The 18,804-nt window shown below is 44.9% G+C and overlaps 1 protein-coding gene across 2 annotated transcripts in view; it reads left to right on the top strand.

Annotated features, from left to right (window-relative positions):
* Positions 1 to 3,985: 3,985 nt before the first annotated feature.
* Positions 3,986 to 18,804, top strand: part of cacng2a (calcium channel, voltage-dependent, gamma subunit 2a) — a 49,704-nt gene continuing 34,885 nt past the window's right edge. The window contains exon 1 of one of the 2 annotated variants that reach the window (XM_061846579.1): positions 3,986 to 4,211. In XM_061846579.1, coding sequence (XP_061702563.1) covers positions 3,986 to 4,211 — 226 coding nt within the window. Of the gene's footprint in view, positions 4,223 to 18,804 lie in introns of both variants that reach the window. The other variant, XM_061846580.1, reaches the window with a different exon arrangement.

Genomic DNA, 18,804 nt, shown 5'->3' with positions numbered 1-18,804 from the left:
CACATACCAGGGGTCATGGATCTGTTTGCATATGTCAAAATACTTGAAGAGGTCATGTTACCTTATGCTGAAGAGGACACGCCCTTAAATTTAATTTTTATTTGTACTCATTCACCTGAAGACGCTGAATGCACAAAGGCTCTTTTTCCTTGGCGACAAGACAAATATCTGCTACTTCATATCATTAAATGCTGCGTTATCATATATACGTTCTACTATCATGACCAAATACTGAGCTGCCCGCATTAGTCAGCGTACAACCACTTTTTTTTCCACAAGGGAGGCACTTTCATAGCTTGGCAATATGACACGAGCGTTGACGCATGTTTGAACACAAACAACGTTGGCTCTTGCTCGACATTTTTTTTTCTAGCAATGTCCGCCCCTGCCGCTCAGCAAACAGTCAGTCAGCACGCTCGTGGCCCGGAGGCCCGGCAGTGACACGGCCACGGCGATCACTTTTCACCCTCGTCGTCAGCGGTAAATCAACAAAACAGAAGAATCGCCGCTGACGCCGACACAAACGTCACAATGTGACGTTTTTGTGTCACACGGGGAGTTGGGGAAGGAAAAGGTCAGCACGGAATGGGAAAGGCTCGTTTGAGCATTTTTACTGAATACAGTCAACAACAACATACAAGCTACTTCAAAGACATTATAAGAACACATTAAATCAATCCTACACACATATATATATATATATATATATATATATATATATATATATATAATATATATATATATATATATATATATATATATATGAGTGCAACTGTTGTCTCTCTCCATGTGGCCTGCAATTGGCTGGAAACCAGTTCAGGGTGTACCACAGCTCCAATCGGGGTATTTTCTCTTTATCTTTATCCAAAGCCACTGGCTGGCCTATTCCGCCGCCTTGGAGAGATCTTTGACTGCCTGCCGATGGGCCTTCCCTTGGACTCTCATCCTTCTGAGGAGCCTGGATGTTGAGGAGGCTAGAAACCCTCTGCAGCCAACTTCCACCATACGTTCCTCTGCTCCCCCCTCCCAGGTGAGCTCCATGATGTAGACAAACTTGAGAGAGGCAGACTAAAGTACCAGATCTGGTCACATTGCGGTAGTTACAATCTCAGCTGGGAAGCAGAGCTTCTTGTCCAGGTCCCCCAGCAGCTTCCAGTCTTGTGCACTGCCCAGCTGTCCGCTGTCTGATAGCTTGTTTGTGTGGCTGGTTTGATTGGTTTAGATTTGTGGGAGAAGGCAAGGCATTATATACACCTCTGATGGTAAAGCTTGCCCTGAATGCCTCCATCTCCCACAGCTCTTTCTCGGTGATCTTCCTCTCCTCCACTCCTTCCCAGCCCAACCGCTGCCCGTGCGTGGGCGTACCTTTGTGCTTCCTCTTCCCGATGTACCTCCTGGACCACCAGCTTGCGCCGCTCAGCAGTTGTGGCCTTGCTCCACACTAGTCTAGTGGCCCCGAGCCTAAGGCCACTCCTTCCCTCCTCCTCTCGGCCAACATGTCCTTGTGCCTGAGTGCTTCCTTTGCCTGTTTGGTTGCAGCCAATGGAGTCCACTTCCTCCCCTGGCCAAGATGGGAGCAGTCTGGGATACAAGAGGATCGCTGGAATCCAGTTGCATCAATTCCACTATCACTTTGGCACACTTGTACTCCTCAGCTAGGCTGGAAATGGGCAGGTGTAACATCCCTTTAGTGTTGAGCCCAATGCTGCTGAGGCACATGGGAAGGCCAAACCACTTCTTCACAAACTAGCTGATCAGTCTCTCCAGCTTTTTTACCTTTTAGGGTGGGATCTCATAGAGGGTGAGTGGCCAAAGGAGTCAAGGAAGTAACCCGTACTGCAAACATGAGAGATTCAACTTCCCAGGAAGCAGGGTTCTGTCGATTCCTTCCAGGCCACTGGCCACCTCCTTTCTGAGCTGCTCTACTGTCTCTTTGTCCTTAAGAGAGGCTTCGTACCACCGGCCTAGGCTGTTCACAGGATTTTTGGAGACCGATGTAATTGGTTCCTTACCAATCTGAAAGGGGTGTGTTGTGCAGTTTTTTTTAATGAATACTGGAATAATTAACATAAAAAATGTTTGAAAAAAATCTAAAAGAAATATTTTTCTTAAAATAACCAATGCAGGTGGCATGCTGGGTCAGCTGTAAAGTGTTGGTCTCACAGTTCTGATTTCGAGGGTTTGATCCCCACCACGCCTGTGTGGAGTTTGCATGTTCTCCCCCGTGCCTGCGTGGGTTTCCTCCGGGCACTCCGGTTACTTCCCACAGCCCAAAAACATGCAACATTAATTGGACGGTCTAAATTGCGCCGTGTGTGATTGTGAGGGCGACTTGTTGTCTGTCCCTTTGTGCCCGGTGATTGGGAGGCAACCAGTTCAAGGTGTTCCCTGCCTCTTGCCCGTTGACAGCTGGGATAGGATCCAGCTCTCCCGCGACCCTTGTGAGAATAAGCTGCAAAGAAAATGGATGGAACCAATACATACCTACTATTAAAAAGAAGATATCCAACCATTATTCAGAGAAAAATATAACATGATTTTTAAAAAAACGTGTGCATGTAATGAGTATGATTGTCTACAAGATGGTGCTAGAGTCCTGCTAGACATCGCTGTCCTTTCAGCACCATGCTGCGATTTTCATTTTCTTCATTTCTCTGCCAATGAAGACTTTTTTTTTCAAAAACATATTCGTATCAAACATGTGAACGTTTGTTTATTCATCTTTCCCCTCAGCTTGCTCCCAGGTCCTCTCGCACTTCCAACTACAATCCAAGCAGATTTATGATGCGCAATCTCAACCCTTGGAGGGAAAGCAGAGAGCTCGAGCAAGAGATGGAGTGGCGACCCCCTCCACTCCGGCAAGGCCAGTTCATAATGTTGCTGTAACATCTTCGCATTGCACGCACGCAGGCACGCATGACCACCGGTCGTCCTCTCGAAAGCGGCGGGGGAGCTCAGGCTGCATACTGACGAGCCTCCATGTGTTCTCCATCGTGACATCTTGAAACCAAGAAGAAGAAGAAGAAGAAGAAGAGGAGGACGAGGAGGAGGTGGAGGAAGAAGAGGAGGAGGAAGAGGAGGAAGCATCCAGGCACATCCCCAGCGCTCACCAGGGTGGGGGTTGACGACAACCGACTCGTTCTGCAGGGTGGGCTTTCTGATCATCCAGCCGGAGCAGAAACAAGGAGAAGAAACGCTTGCATCACCGACTCGTCCCCCTCCTCCCGCCCGCCGCATGTCGAGTGATGGTCGGCTTAGCTGGCCGGACGCGCCCCCGCTGCCTCCGGATCCCCGCGTGGGGACCGCAGACCCCCATTCCCGGCGGAAAGAAGCCTGGACCCAACTCTAGGGCTCCATATGGAAACGGAGGACCAGAATTTTAGGAAAAAAGGGAAATTGTGTGATTGAAATTACTTTCATTTTCTCGATTCTTCAAATTATTATTTTTTTGCCTATGCAAAGAATGCATTTTTGCCCGATTGAAGTTTTTTTTTTTTAAACGTGGAAATCGGGCCTGGCAACACATGGAATTTTAGAATTTTAGAAATAGGAAAAGGGATCCAAAATTACCCTCCACGCATTGAATGCATGTCTGCTTTGATTGAGCTGTTGTTGTTTTTTTAGTTTACGCTGCGAGCGCTTGCAAGGTGCAGCATTTCAATGGTGATTTATTAGCGGCTTTGACGTGCGTGTAAGCGGACAAACAGGTTGGCAGCTTCCACAGTTTTTTTTTTAATCAAGAAAAACTTAAAAAAAAAAAAGGTGAGTTAGAGGATTTCCATCCAATTCCCGTCTTTTTTCTCGGCTAACTGGTCCTCATCCAAACGCAACCATAAGGCTCCTGGCGCCTGGTCGTCGTCCTCTTCCTCCTCTTTCTCCTCCTGGCCCCTCGTCCCTCTCCTCCCGTTTTTCCGCCTGGCTGGGGTCCCGCTTGTCGTCAAATATTTACTTCCTGTACATCAAGCGGAAAGGGGGTCCCCCTTTCATGGAATGCGGGAACATGGGCCTGTTCGAGCGCGGAGTGCAAATGCTGCTGACCACGGTGGGCGCCTTCGCGGCCTTCAGCCTGATGACCATCGCAGTGGGGACCGACTACTGGCTCTACTCGCGAGGGGTCTGCAGGAGCAAAAGCGGCAACGACAACGAGACCAGCAAGAAGAACGAGGAGGTCATGACGCACTCGGGGCTCTGGAGGACCTGCTGTCTGGAAGGTAAGAGCCAGGTTAGGTCGGTTTGGAACTTTTGGAGGGCCGCCATGTGTTTGGACTGCAGAGACACTCCAGAGCTCAAGGTTTCAAGTACTAACTGTGGATAACTGACACTCAAGTGGGCGAACTCCGTTTTGCCATTGAGCAGGCTAATTTATGAAAGTTTAATGGCAGCAATTACATCTGGGGGATTCCCATCTTGGTCAATTATATGTCAATGATTACAACCAGGTACCGGGTTTTGCAAAAAAAAAAAAAAAAAAGTGGTTGTCAGATTTTGGCATTTTGGACTTGGATCATATTGCCTGCATTTTTACCCACAGCTGAGGTATAGTCATCACCTTCAGCTTCATACATTGGATCTCTGTCGGTATCTTCTAAGTTGACTGAATGAAAACACAACAACAACAAAAAAGTTTATTGTTAAGTATAGTGCAATAACATCTTACAAATGTGTCAATATTTAATGAAAGGTGATCATGCTCACTGACACTAATATGCAGATCCAAACAAATAAAATAATTACAGTGGAACCTAGCTGACTATTTACGGGGGATTGGGACTGAGCCTTCCTGCAGCGAAAACGCACACAATTGACACTCCCTGATGATTGACGCGCCTCCCCAACCCTAAAAAAATGCAAATAAGTAGGGGATCAGGAATACACACACACACACACACACACCACACACACACACACACACACACACACACACACACACACACAAACAAGTCATGGATTGGGTAAAAAAAAAAGCAAGTTTCTGAAATAAACCGGGTTTACTTTCCTCCCCAAAGCAGCCAAAGTGACAAACTGTAAATATGCAGTCCATTTCTGAAGCTCACTTTCTGCAGGGTTGGCACTGGATCATGAAACCTCTTAGCCAATGTGGCTAAACAACACAGGTGTAACCATTCATTTGAGCAGAAATTTGATTGGTGTGATGATTGATGGTTTCTGATTGGATTTGAGGATGATTCTGTTTAATATAGAGTGAATAGAATCAACTTGATTTTCATGAAGAAATGCACACCAATTTTTATTTCTCCATTCGACCCATCACAGTAAGGGCCACAATGAAGACACTTGGTAGTGGGACACACCAGAGCAGAGGGCGGCTGCCGAAGCGTCCCAGGGAGGAGTTTGGGAATCGGTGTCTTGCTCAAGGACGCCCCACCGTGAGGCAGGGGAATGTTGGGGGTGGGTGGTCCGCAGCTGCATCCACCCTGAAGCTCCGTCAAGCTGACGTATTTTTTTCTTCTTTTATTTGACCACATTTTTTTTTTAACGAATAGTGTTTGGAAACTCCCAAGATGACAGGTGACTATTTTTATGTGGCTTTATGTGAAGTTGTGTATTTTTTATTTCCAAAACAAACGATAGTAATTCTTTTTCACTTGATTTTGAAGTTAGCACACGCAGTTGGAACTGTCAATGCCACTTTCTTCTTCGTTGCCTCTTCTTAATCCAGTCATTCTTTTCCCTAGTGCCCCTAGTGGTGAACATGACACCACAGTATGTGTCTGTGTTTTTTAAGAAAGTTTTTAGATGTCCATATGTCAGGTGGAGGGAAGGTGGCAAAAGAAGGCTCGTGAGTCATTAAGTATGCATGCATATGACATGCAGCAAATCAGCTTCAATTTGAAGCCTTTCAAGCTAGTTGGCTAAACTCGGGAGCCGCTAACAAAACAGCAAAGTACCAGGCGGGCAAACTCAAGTGGAGTACCAGTGATGATGTCAACCACTGGGTGCTAGTTTGGGCTTACATTTGTGCTACAAATAATGATCTTGTTCATTTATTTAGCTCTCCATGTATTCCTCTTCTTTTCCTTTCGGCTTGTTCCGATTAGGGGTTGCCACAGTATGTCATCTTTTCTATTCTTCCTCTCTAACACCCACAGTCTTCATGTCCTCCCTCACTCACAACATCCATCAACCTTTTTCTTTGGTCTTCCTCTCGCCCTTTTGCCTGGCAGCTCCATCCTCAGCACCCTTCTACCAATATACTCACTCTCTCGCCTCGGGACATGTCCAAACCATGAACATCTGCTCTCTCTAACCTTGTCTTCAAAACCTCTAACTTTGGCTGTCCCTCTAATGAGCTCATTTCTAATCCGATCCAACCTGCTCACTCCAAGCGAGAACCTCAACATCTTCATTTCTGCTACCTCCAGTTCTGCTTCCTGTTGGTTCTTCAGAGTCACCGGCTCTAATCTGTTCATCACCATTTTATAAACTTTGCCCTTCATCCTAGCGGAGACTCTTTTGTCACATAGAACACCAGACACCTTCCGCCAACTGGACCCGTTTCTTCACTTTCTTACCACACTCACCATTGCTCTGTATTGTTGACCCCAAGTATTTGAAGTAGTCCACCTTTGCTATCTCTTCTCCCCGAAGCTTCACTCTTCCCTCTCTGCCCCTCTCATTCACGCACATATAGTCTGTTTTACTTCAGCTAATCTTCATTCCTCTCCTTTCCAGTGTTTACCTCCATCTTTCTAATTGCTCCTCCGCCTTCTCCCTGCTTTCACTTCAGATCACAATATCATCTACGAACATCATGTTCCAAGGAGATTCCATTCTAACCTCATCTGTCAGCCTATCCATTACTACCACAAAAAGGAAGGGGCTCAGACCGGATCCCTGATGCAGTCCCACCTCCACCTTAAATTCTTCTTTCACACCTACGGCACATCTCACCGCTGTTCTGCTGCCCTCATACATGTCCAGTAGTTTTCCAACATACTTCTCTGTCACACCAGACTTACGCATGGAGTACCACAGTTCCTCTCTTGGTAACTCTGTCATAGGCTTTCTCTAGATCCACAAAGACATAATGTAGCTCCTTCTGACCATGTACCACTGTACTTTTCCACGGGCATCCTCAAGGCAAACAATGCATCTGTGGTACTCTTTCTACGCATGAAACCATACTGTTGCTCACAGATACTTACATCTGGCCTGAGTCTAGCCTCCACTACTCTTTCCCGTAAGTTAATTGTGTGGCTCATCATCTTTATTCCTCTGTAGTTTCCACAGTTCTGAATGTTAGTTCTTAAAAATGGGGACGAACACACTTTTCCTCCATTTTTCTGGCATCTCTCCCGCTAGTATTCTATTGAATCAGTTGGTCAAAAACTCCACGCCCACCTCTCCAAATTGGTTCCATACCTCCACTGGTATGTCATCAGGACCAGCTGCCTTTCCATTTTTCATCCTGTTCAATGACTTTCTAACTTCCCCCTTACTAATCATTGCCACTTCCTGATCATTTACGCTTGCGTCTTCAACTCTACCTTCTCTCCCATTCTCTTCATTCATTAACTTCTCAAAGTACTCTTTCCATCTACTTAGCACACTAGTGGCACCAGTCAACATATTTCCATCGTTATCCTTAATCACCTTTACATGCTGCACATCCTTCCAATCTCCATCCCTCTGTCTAGCTATCTATGTATTAGTAGTCCTAAAAGATTTTCCTCATGGAAACCTCACAGTGATTTTTTTTTCCCATTAATTCATATTTAGCTGTTTAGAACAGTGTCACGACCCATCGGAACGGGAGTAGGACCCAAATGCAGGACTCGGACGATGCAAGGTAGTTCGAGGAGAAACGTTTATTATTTCGTGGTCGGGGATCGGGCAGGCAGTCAGGTGCAGCAGCGGTAGTTGGGACGTTGGGCAAAGAGAGCAGGTGAGCGGGCAGGCAGGAGAACGATCAAAGCAGGCAGAAGCATCAAAGGAGTCAGGCTTACAAGGTTGGTCGGAGAACAGGCGAAGGTCGGTACACACGGCTTGTCGATCAGGGATACGGGAGTACTCGAACAGGACATGAAGCTCAACGAACTGGCGCGGACCAGTCGTCATCGAGGTCATATAAATACACCGGATAATCAGCCCGCATGAGGCGCAGCTGTGCGCCTCCCAATCAGCGCAACCGCGCAGGCAACCGGGCAGGCACCTGCACAGCCCGGGCTGGAACGGCAGGATCATGACCACAGGGATTCTCGAACTTTGGGTCCCGCTACAACATATTTTTCAAAGGACCCGTTCATAAATTCTAACACCAATTAAACACCTCTTTTCTAGGAGCAAAATGGCCCAGTAATAAAATCCTAGGTGAAATACTACAGTAAGAGGAACAGTAAATTGTCCTTTGTTTATTGCATAGCAATACATTAGCCGTTAAGCAGACTCATACTCCATTAGAAAGCACATGGAGAAAATACTAGTTAAGAGACAAAAAAGAAAAGTACTGTACATCATGAAAATCTTTATATTTAATCACCATAATTAATTTGAACTCATTACCTTACAAGAAACAAAAGGAATCTACGAAATTTCACCTTCACTGTCCAGTATGCAGTTATTCATTTCACAGTCACACTGGGTGAATTTTTGGTTAAAAAAAATTACTGAATTGCTTTCTAGCCACTGAATTGTTTTGGATCGTATAATTTGAAATGAACCAATATAGTCCGTGAATCGAATCATTCACCAAGAATTGTGGTACAAATGGAATTGTTGCCAAAACAAATTGGTACACCAGTATTTATTTATATTATTTCAGCTATGATTTGTCCTTTTCCTTGAAAGGAGAGCTTTAGTTGGTGTTGCAATTATGATGTTGGTCCTTCAAAAACTGTCTTCGCTGTAAGAAGGCCCGTGTCACTGATGGTGCAGTAGGTAGGCAAGTAGTAGGTACACTCGTCTGACTTTGGTGCAAGGAACATGGCTTCAGTTCCCACTCAATAATGGTGTGAATGTGAGTGCCAATGGCTGCCCATTTTTATACTGTATGTGGGCTGCGACTGACACGAGACCCAAAATCACCTGGGATTGGCTATATTGTCCCGCGACTCGGAACAGGAAAAGCGATGTGGAGAATAGATGGATGGGTGGATGGCTAGATGGATGGGTGGGTTGGCGTATGGGTGAATGAATGGAAGAAGGCCCAAGCTGGATCCAAAATGAGAGAATCCCTTTTCTAAATACTCAAATACTAATGGCTATAAATGAAGCACTGTGAGGTTTTCTCAAGCAAATTCCTTGAGCAATAGTATTAATAATACATTGAGAGCTAAATAAATGTACAAACCTGCTCTTTGTAGCATAAAAGGGAGTCTGACATTCCTGCTAGCGTCCTCCTTATCTGCCATCTACCAGACCGATCAACATCTTAAAGTCAAAAAGTGCAAAGAAAAATGGCACACACACATACTGTTGTCTCGTTCAACCAGTAAGGGAACTACGAAAAGGACTAACTAGATTTGGGCCGTAGAAAAGTACACAAAGAAGAAAAGAGACAACGAAGAAGCAATTAGCCTTAACAGAGGTAACTGTAGTGTGCTAACTGAAAAACCAAGCAAGGTAAAAGGAACCATAACCATAACCATGTTTTTTTAGAAAAGCAACATGTAGCCCCCGTCATACTGAATAAAGCCTGCCGTGCTTAAATCCAGTGCGTTATGTGCCACTATCAATAATGTTTAATTTGTTACCTTTTAAAACAATTTAAATCGATATATTTACATCCCAAAGGCTGACTTGTCATGCACAGATTGATCCAGGTGGATCGTAGGAATGTAAATGAATACACTGATTTAATGAATGACTCATAATTAAAACAACATAGGCATCAATCAGGGTTAGGGCTGAATGATATGGGGGGTGGGGGTGGGGGGCGTATAACCTGTGTGGACTGCATAAGTTTATCTCAGAACCAGGAACATTTGGTGGACCATTGCGTGTTTGGACCATAGGGACGATTGTTGAAATGTATTTTAGGGGTCAAAAGATGAACCTGCTTGTGTTGGATTCCAGTCAAAATCAGTAAGGTTCTTGACTGACTTTTTTTCTGAGAGGTGTGAGTGGTGTAGTCCTATGTCCTGAGGCCGTGTGTTTGATTCCCACCAGTTGCGCTGTTTTGTGCAGAGAACAAATCGATACGAACACAATGCTGCTGTGTCATCGCAAAGCAAAATGCTGCCAGCCACAGGCAAACAGTAACTAGCCACTAGTCTGGCAACTAGCATACTGACTAGTGACTGGCCTTATTTTAACAACTAGGATACAGTCTAGCCATGCCGAATAATCTCAAAACTAACCCAGACCAGCCACTAAAACGTAGAGACTTACGTATGTACTATTCTAGCTATCATCTTTGGGTGAGACACCCTGAATTGGTCACCAACCAATCGCAGGGCACAGACAAACAAACAACCATTAGTACTGGCATTCACACCTATGGGCAATTTACAGTTGTTTGTTGTTTTTGGGATGTTGGAGGAAACGGAATACTCAGAGAAAACCCATACAGGAACGGGCCGGAGATGCAAACTACACACAGGCAAAAGTACGGACTTGAACCCAGGACCTCAAAACTGCAAGGCAGATGTGCTAACCAGTCACCCACCGTTCCGCTAGTTTCACCCAGCAACATGAAATTTTGTGTGCGTATCTATCATTATTAGATCCACAAAAAGCCTTGCCCCAAATACATGCATTTGCCATTTTTGGTATGAAATGGCCATTTGGGAGTCAAAGTTGAGAGCAAGAATTGTTGAAAAATTCAGTTCTTGAAGCTAGTTTTCCCGAGCAACTGGAAATTTGGTAGGCATGCCCATCACGAGTAAGTCCACAAGACAGTCTCCAGCCTACGTTTGAAGCAGCCAGTTAGGACGATTCCCACCAATTCATCAGGTCCTTCAAAGACAAACTCTTCGAGAAATATTTCCAATTACTGCCAAATTTAAAATAGTAGTAACCAAATATAAACATCCAATGAGAACGTGTCGAAGGACCTTTCCTTCGGTGCAAAGCATCGCTGATATTTCCACTTGATTATCATTTCTCACCCGGCTGGGTTTCCTCCGCCGAGGAGCAATTGGAGACGAGCTACCCGGTAATTACTCGTCCATTGTAGCGACCGTTCGGTTGTGTGTAATCAGAGAACGGAATCGCGATGGAGAAGAGAGCCTCTAGGACACTTGAACTTGCAGCCTTTTATCAGCACGCCAATGTTTGCTCACAAAGGAAGACTTCACTGCACGAGAAACACACGAAAGTGCTAAATGTGAAAAAAAGAATACACACACAATATTGTGAAATCAGACAATCTCCGTAATGTGGTTATACACTGGTTCCTCGACTTATCGGTTGAATTGATTCCGTGACCATGCTCGTAACTCAAAATATTTGTACGGTACCACAAATAATCTTTTCCCATTGAAATGAATAGAAAAGACATTAACACATTCCAGCGCCCTCCAGAAAAGTCATGTTTGTAATGTTTTTAATGAGAAAATAATTGGCACTCATTTCAGTTACGTAGAAGAAAGAACACCCCCCCCCCAAAAAAAAAACGTGAACAAGTGGGGGATGGGGTAAAACATAAAAAACAGAAATAAGTAGGGGATTGGGGTCATAGGTGCAGCAGTGAATATGCAGGAGTCCACTGGAAAGAAGAAGACGGCCACCACTTCCCTGTCAGCGGGAGTAATATTGATGTTATATTGTTTTTCAACTTGTGTTGTTTGAAGCATTATAATCAGCGCCATATCGATGCTAATTTAGATAGCATTGTGTGTGAGGATGAAGTTAGCGGACTTTTTAAAGACTGTGTTTTCTTGAATATGTCTTATTCTCTTTGATTTGTGTTTAGTTTTATTCTAAACATTACGGGAGCAATAAACAAAAATGAATTTATGCGCCAACTGCCAAACTGCTACTTGTTGTGAAGTTCACTGCCACCTTCCAGTCACTAGAAATCATCTCAAATTTGCATCTCAAATTTTTGCTCGCAACTCATGGCAAGAATTGGCAGAGCGACGGCAATTATCTCCAAGTGCTGATAACATGCGGCACTGTTGCATATTGTTTATTCATCTCCTGAGTGTTGTTTGTTGTCGCTGTGAGAATGTTGAACATGCAGGATGTTGGTTGAACAGCATTCCTACTAGAAGTCATGCAAATCTGGGAAAGACTTGACGGCAAGAGAGGGAATCTGGGCCAATTCCGGAATTCATATGCTGGGCGAGGGGAAAGTGTTGCGAAGAAGATGATGATGTAATTTACAGTCTAGTGTGTGTGTGTGTGTGTGGGCGTGCCATGCCAGCATATTGGAACTGTGTGAGAGGATGAATTTTTAATGAGGAGCAGCGCGGCTTGCTCAGATCGCTTTCCAGGACGATGAGGCGCTCATGATCGCAGCAGCAACAGGGAGCATTTTTCACCTGGAAAAGTCCATGTGTGTGTGGATGTGACTGTGTTGATTTTCCCGCCTGGCGCTTGTGTGGAGTCAGCTTGTGACACCCCCGCACCACCACACACACACACACACACACACACACATGTGTCACAGGGGTTATATCATCATCATCACTCGGATGACACAAGCAGCCACGTACGCCGACAAAAGTATTACAGTATAAATATATACTGTATATTACCTCTGAACCTTTGTCTGCAATCCATTTTCTTCACTTTTCACTTCCAGAAGGTGTCCCAATACGTTTGTCCAACCACTTTACTCAAGTATCCCAATATTTTACTCAAAGTTAGAGGAGGTAGCAAAACTTTAACTTCACAGTCACTCACATTTGACGTGCAAATCTGCACAGTCGAGCACGAAAAATCACACGCGTAAAATTTGTTCCAAGTAGAAAAAAATAGATATTGAAAGACGTCACTTATTTTGTGTAGTCTTGACATTAATTCATGTCTTTATTTCATAAACGTTGTTAACAAAACAAACCTGGTCCTAAACTATCCTTATTCACCCGGAAACAGGAAATGCAAGTTAACCGTGCTGACTATGTTCGGAAGTTAGGCCAAAAGCGCATGTTCAGAGCTGCTTCACGTACTGCAAGCGCATTTACATCGAAAGTCATCAATGTCACGAGCCATCTCAAAGGAAATTCACCACCAGGGGTGCTCAATGCGTCGCTCGTGAGGCAGTTTTGGTTGATCGTGTGACGGCATGCTCCCCGAAAAAAAACATTAAAAAAAGATGTTACATCCATCTCGTCACTTAATTCCGGTGTGGCCAATACGTCAAGCGCACGCACATAAAGGTGCATTCTAGCAAGCCGGTCTCCTATTTATGGCTGTCGCGCCGATGCGCGGGTGCACCGCCCAACCAAATCAAAGCAAATCAGGGACCGCGTCCATGATTCTTGATCAAATCTTTTTTTTGTTTGCTTGTTTACCAAACTCTTTCAAAACGTATATGGCTTAATGGCCCTCTGAGAGAAACGGCAACTAGTGTGTGGCCCTCAATGAAAATGATTTTGACAGCTCTGACGTACATGCATTCAAAACATCCATCCATCTATCCATTATCCAAACCGCTTATCCTCACAAGGGCCGCAGGCGTGGTGGTGCCTATCCCACCTATCTTCAGGCAAGAGGCAGGGTACACCCTGAACTGGTACCCAGCCAATCACAGGACACACTGAGACAATCATTTGAAGTCACAATCACACCTAGGCACAATTTAGAGTCTCCAATTATCCCATTTTTTTTTTCCTGCAGAAAACCCACGCATCCACCGGGAGAACATGCAAACCCCACACAGGCAGAGCTGGGATTTGAACCCCAGTCCTCCTAACTGTGAGGCAGACCCTCTCACCAGTCGTCGTATGATTACCATGGCAGGGGCACAGTCTTCATGCCGCAAAAGCCAACTATTTGTGGCGGACAAAATTAATTTGTGGCGCCCCGGGGGTCCGCTGCAAATAAATGTACATGTGGGAAACACTCTTGTATGTTTCCCAATACCTTTGTCCTAAACTCCCCATTGTGTCCTGACTCCAAATACTTACTGTACATCCAAAACTCAACATTTCACCTTTCATTTCCTGTAGTTGTCTCACTACATTTGTCCACATTCCACAGTTTTTTCACTTTCACTTCTTGTATCTAAATAATTTTGTCAAAAATTGTACCTTTTACCTTCCTGCATGCTTTTGTCCAAACTCTCCATCATGTCCACATACTATATTTTATTCACTTTCACTTTCATTTCACTTCCTCATAATTTTCCCCACTTTTTACGTTGAAAGCTTAAATGTACCATGTGCATGACAAGCTTGTTTACATCTTTCTCCTGCACATTTGTCCGTTTTCCTGTAATTCTCTGCGCCTGTGACGGGATCATCAAGGCTATTTTTATGGCTTTATCCTGCTCAAATGTGGCACTGTGACCGCTTAATTGCTAATTGGTCATTAGCTGTGCAGGACCACAAGTTTTTATGAAGCTGCAACACGCGCCTTAACTCACCTGTCACATGCCGCAAGGTCACACACATACATGCACACACACGCTCCACTTGGCTCATTACTTTTAAGGACCTTGTGTGTGCTTTTATTGTCTTTGCGTAGATTATTTGTATGGACATAAGGCCTGATCCATGTTAGATGGATGTTTTTGTCTTTCTTTTTTTCAAAGTGGGGTACAAGCTTTTACACCCCACATATGTTTTCACCCGTTAAACTGTGTGCATGTGTGTGTGCGTGTGTGCCCATGCATTGTTGTCGTCTCCAAATATGAGGACGCCTTCGTGTGGGGGTACTTTTTGGCTGTTCCCCATTTAGGTGTGGGTGCATGTGCATTTTTTTCCCTAGCTTCCACATCACTCAACATGCCAGGTGTCAACTTTTAAAGCCACGTAGTTACTGCAGTGTAGAATATGGATGGTCAATCTTGGGGGTGGAGGTGATAGGAGGTGGTGGGAGGGGGTGCTTTGACGCAGCTACACTGCAACCATCGGCATTTTCTTCCTACATTAAAGATTAGCAAGAAGAAGAGGGGGGGAGAACCGCAGCGAAGCGCCACACTGAATACTGGATATGTCCCCCTAACACACACACACACACGCCGTTCATCCCTTTGACCCTAATTTCCACCACCTCCTCCTCCTCCTGCTCCAGCAGAGATCAATAACCACAAATGAGTCCGTCCTAGGAAGAATGAGGACCTTGTAAAGTGGAGTCGGGGGCTTAAAAATCAGGGGTGTCACTGGTGCATAAAGGGTAACATTCAGGTTAATGTGGAAAACTCGGCCTCACCCAGAAGTTTACATACACCCTACAAAAACACACACTTTCTTTCCTCAGTGTATGACATAAAATTGGACTTTTCTTGTTTGAAGTCAGTTCGGATTTTCCTTTTTTTTTTTACAATTTGCTAACTGCTTCATTTTTTCCAAGTTTACCACATTTAACTCCTGATCACTTCTTAGCACTCTTTGTCAGGTAGCTACCACGCTTGTTTCCACCAAGTACTTCGGTTTAGTTCACTTTGGTGTTTCCAATTCCAAAACTGATTTTAAAACCCGACTGGACCACTCTTTTCTCTTGTGAAGAGGGGTCGCGGTCAACTTTCCACCCAGATACATTGTGTTTCGTTCCATTTATATCAACAAATACTGTGAAGGGTGACAAAATATAAACTTTTTAGGGTAAATAATTGACATTGATTTGCACAATTGCCCTTTGTAAATCTGTTATAATCAAAATGTACACCAGCGTCTCATTTCCGTCAAGGAGTTCTGGTCTTTTTGGTGTCAGCTATCAGAAACATTGATGGGATTTTAGTAGCATTTCATTGCAGTTCCAAGAGGGGGTGTTGGATTGCTAAATGTTAATGCTAATCAGCCATTTATCTGGTTGATTTCCCTGACCAATTTTACCCTCTTCGGCACATGAAAGTGTTAAAAGAGCACAAGTCAATGTCAGTGAGTCTTAATCCGCAGAGGTGAAGCCGCAGCCTCAACTTTTTGTGCTGCCGTCTTTGGGCTTTGGCTGCAGTTTTTCGTACCTCAGCGAAGGCGCGGTAATTGGCAAAGATGGAGGAAGGTGACTTTGACAGCATGTCTCTTATCTGTGCTTTTTTAAATGGGGAAAGGAAGGGGGGAAAAAACGCGAGATACCCTCTGAGCGAGTCTGCAAAGTCGCTCGCTTGCTCGCCAAGTGACGTCACACGCTTCTGTTGGGTGGCGGCCAATCAGAGGACTGGAAGTGCAGGCCGGGAGTTTTGATGCTAAACCGTCATCGGCAGGACGCGGTTGTCTTTCATGACCGCCGTGTTCGTCTTTGTGCAAAGACTTTTGTTATCTCAGCCATTGAGCTTATCAGCCATGTCTGTGCCCGCGCTGAGCTCAGCACTTTTTTTCAGGAACAAGCGCACATGCTGGCAGAATCTTTTCAAACTTAACTTTGAGGCGTTTTTCAAAGATAAGAAAAAGAGTGAAAAGCAGCGCTGCACAGCTCACATGATGGAAATCTTCATTAGTCGAATAATCAGTTTTCTATTTGAATGGTTTGGAGATTGTTTAAGGCAGGGATGTCCAAAGTTTTTCCACACACAGAAATATAGAACGAAGGTGGTGGGGGTCACTTCACCTTGTGTTGTTTGAGAAGCATGTTCAAACCAATTGAAGAGAATAAGTACTTTCAATATTCAAATAATGCATGTTTTTGGGATGTGGGAGGAAAACGGACTGGCCATAGAAGGCACGAGGGGAACATGCAAACTCCACACAGGTGGGGGCAGGATTTGAACCCCAGTGCGCAGAACTGTGACGCCAACGCACTCACCCGTCACTCCACCTTGTTACATTCATCAAGACTAAATTTGTATTTGATTGGACCAGCTGGTGTACCTAATGAAGTGGCCATTGTGTGTTAAGGGACACCGTTTTGTCCTCTCTGCCTCTTTACTCTTCTTCATTTACATTTACATTGCTTTTTAATTGACTTGTGGCTCAAAGTGACTTATGCTGCTTGTTGTGTGTGTGTCTGTGTGTGAGTGTGTGTGGGGGGGGGGTTGCAGAAATGGTAGGTTAGGCACAGGTAGGCCACTCGTCATTGCTTTGAAAAAGTGGATGACCCAGGCGGCCAATAGGCCTCGGTTCATCATTAGATCTCTAAAATTGAATTCACAACGAAGGCTTAGCCCCCCTTATGAAATGGTGGGGCGAAGGAGACTTTTCTATTCCTGTTTCTGAGGTAGTAACAGGGAATGATTGACATGTGGACTGACCAGTGAAGAGGAAGCGACGGAACAAACTACAGTAGTCATATTTGGTGCGATTTGAAAAGATTTTCGAAACGCGATCGACGTAGGCTGACCAATGGAGGGGGAAGGACACACGTTTGGACGCACCAATGAAGAGAGATAACCGACCAATCAGCGGTGCTTTCCCGGCTGCCTTAATGGGACGTTATCAAGATGAATGTGGTGATTAGAACAATGAATACGTTATGATTATGAAGATGAATACGCCCATTAGGGGTGGTGTCATTGCCGGATCAAAAAGATTTGAAGCACGATGTCGACGTGCAATGGATACAGTGAACATCGTTAGCCTTTGTGTGTGTCTGTTTGCGTTCATCACATGATTGTATAGATGTGTGTGTTGTGCGGTACTATGTTTTTCTTGTGTGTTCGTGTGTGTTCTTCATGGTAATCATTTGTGTTGTTCATGTGTGTACGCATTGCATCCGTGTGCGTTGTTTAACGTGTATGTGTTGTTTGTGTGTTTTGCTTGTTCTTCTGCGTGTTGTGTGAATTTTTGTTGTCTGTATGGGTGTTTTGTTCATATACAGATATGTGTATTGTGTGCCATGTTTTTCATGATTGTTATGAAGTGTATGTATAGTTTGAGTCTGTGTGTTGCTGATGTGCGTGTGTTGTGTGTGTTGTTCTTGTGTGTGTTGTTGTTCATTTCCACTTGGTTTTTTTCGTGTGTATCTTGTCTACATGGTTTGTTCAAGACGGTTTTTTCATGTGTGTCTTGTGCAAGTGTGTGTGTGTGTTGGTTTTCTTTTTCTGTGCGTGATTCCTTTTGTTGTGTTGTGATTCGTCCTGTGTGGCAGACAATTTAAGGTTTGTTTTTTGTGTCTGCGTGCGGTTCCTCTCGTTGTGCTGTTGGGACTTGTTGTCACACTCCTGGGCGCAGATGCGATCTCCACCTCCTCTCCTAGCTGTAACCATGGCAACCGAAGCGATGTCCACATGGCAACAGCTGCTGTAGGGACTTGGTGGGGGGTGGGGGGTGAGACAGTGGACGCTGACGCATTTATTGTCCGCCTGCAAAGTTTGTAAAAATTCCGCCCACCGCCGAGCTAAAGTGAAGAGGCCCTGAATCTCTCCAACTCTTTTTTTCTCCTCCCACTCAGTGACCCCCCCTGGCCCCCACCCCCCATCACCCGCCAGCACCTTTCCCATCATGCATCTGTCGGTGTCTCATCAAGCTTTTTTGTCTGGCAATGTTTGATTGCAGCGGCAGGTTGTGTGGGCCGGGCCGCCCCGGATGTCTCCTTCCTCCATCCACACAGGATTTGCGCTCTTTTTTTTTTTTTTCATCCCACCTGCTCAAATACTGCGTGACAAACAGGAAGTCTGCTTTTGTCTGCCTCCTGTGACTCTGCTCACTTTACTTTTCCAACGCACTCCTTCTGACTTTGTATGACGGTGCGCTGCAGATTCGTCACGTCTCTGGTGGCCCGTGTTGCATAACGGTCAGGTCACAGAGGTTGCTCGGTCTTTGGAGGTAATTGGATGACGGCATAAATTAAGGGAGCCTT

Source organism: Syngnathoides biaculeatus, chromosome 16 (assembly GCF_019802595.1).
Source record: "Syngnathoides biaculeatus isolate LvHL_M chromosome 16, ASM1980259v1, whole genome shotgun sequence".
NCBI lineage: Eukaryota > Metazoa > Chordata > Actinopteri > Syngnathiformes > Syngnathidae > Syngnathoides > Syngnathoides biaculeatus.
The sequence above is the reverse complement of the archived record's forward strand: the minus strand, read 5'-3'. Positions and strand labels throughout refer to the sequence as shown.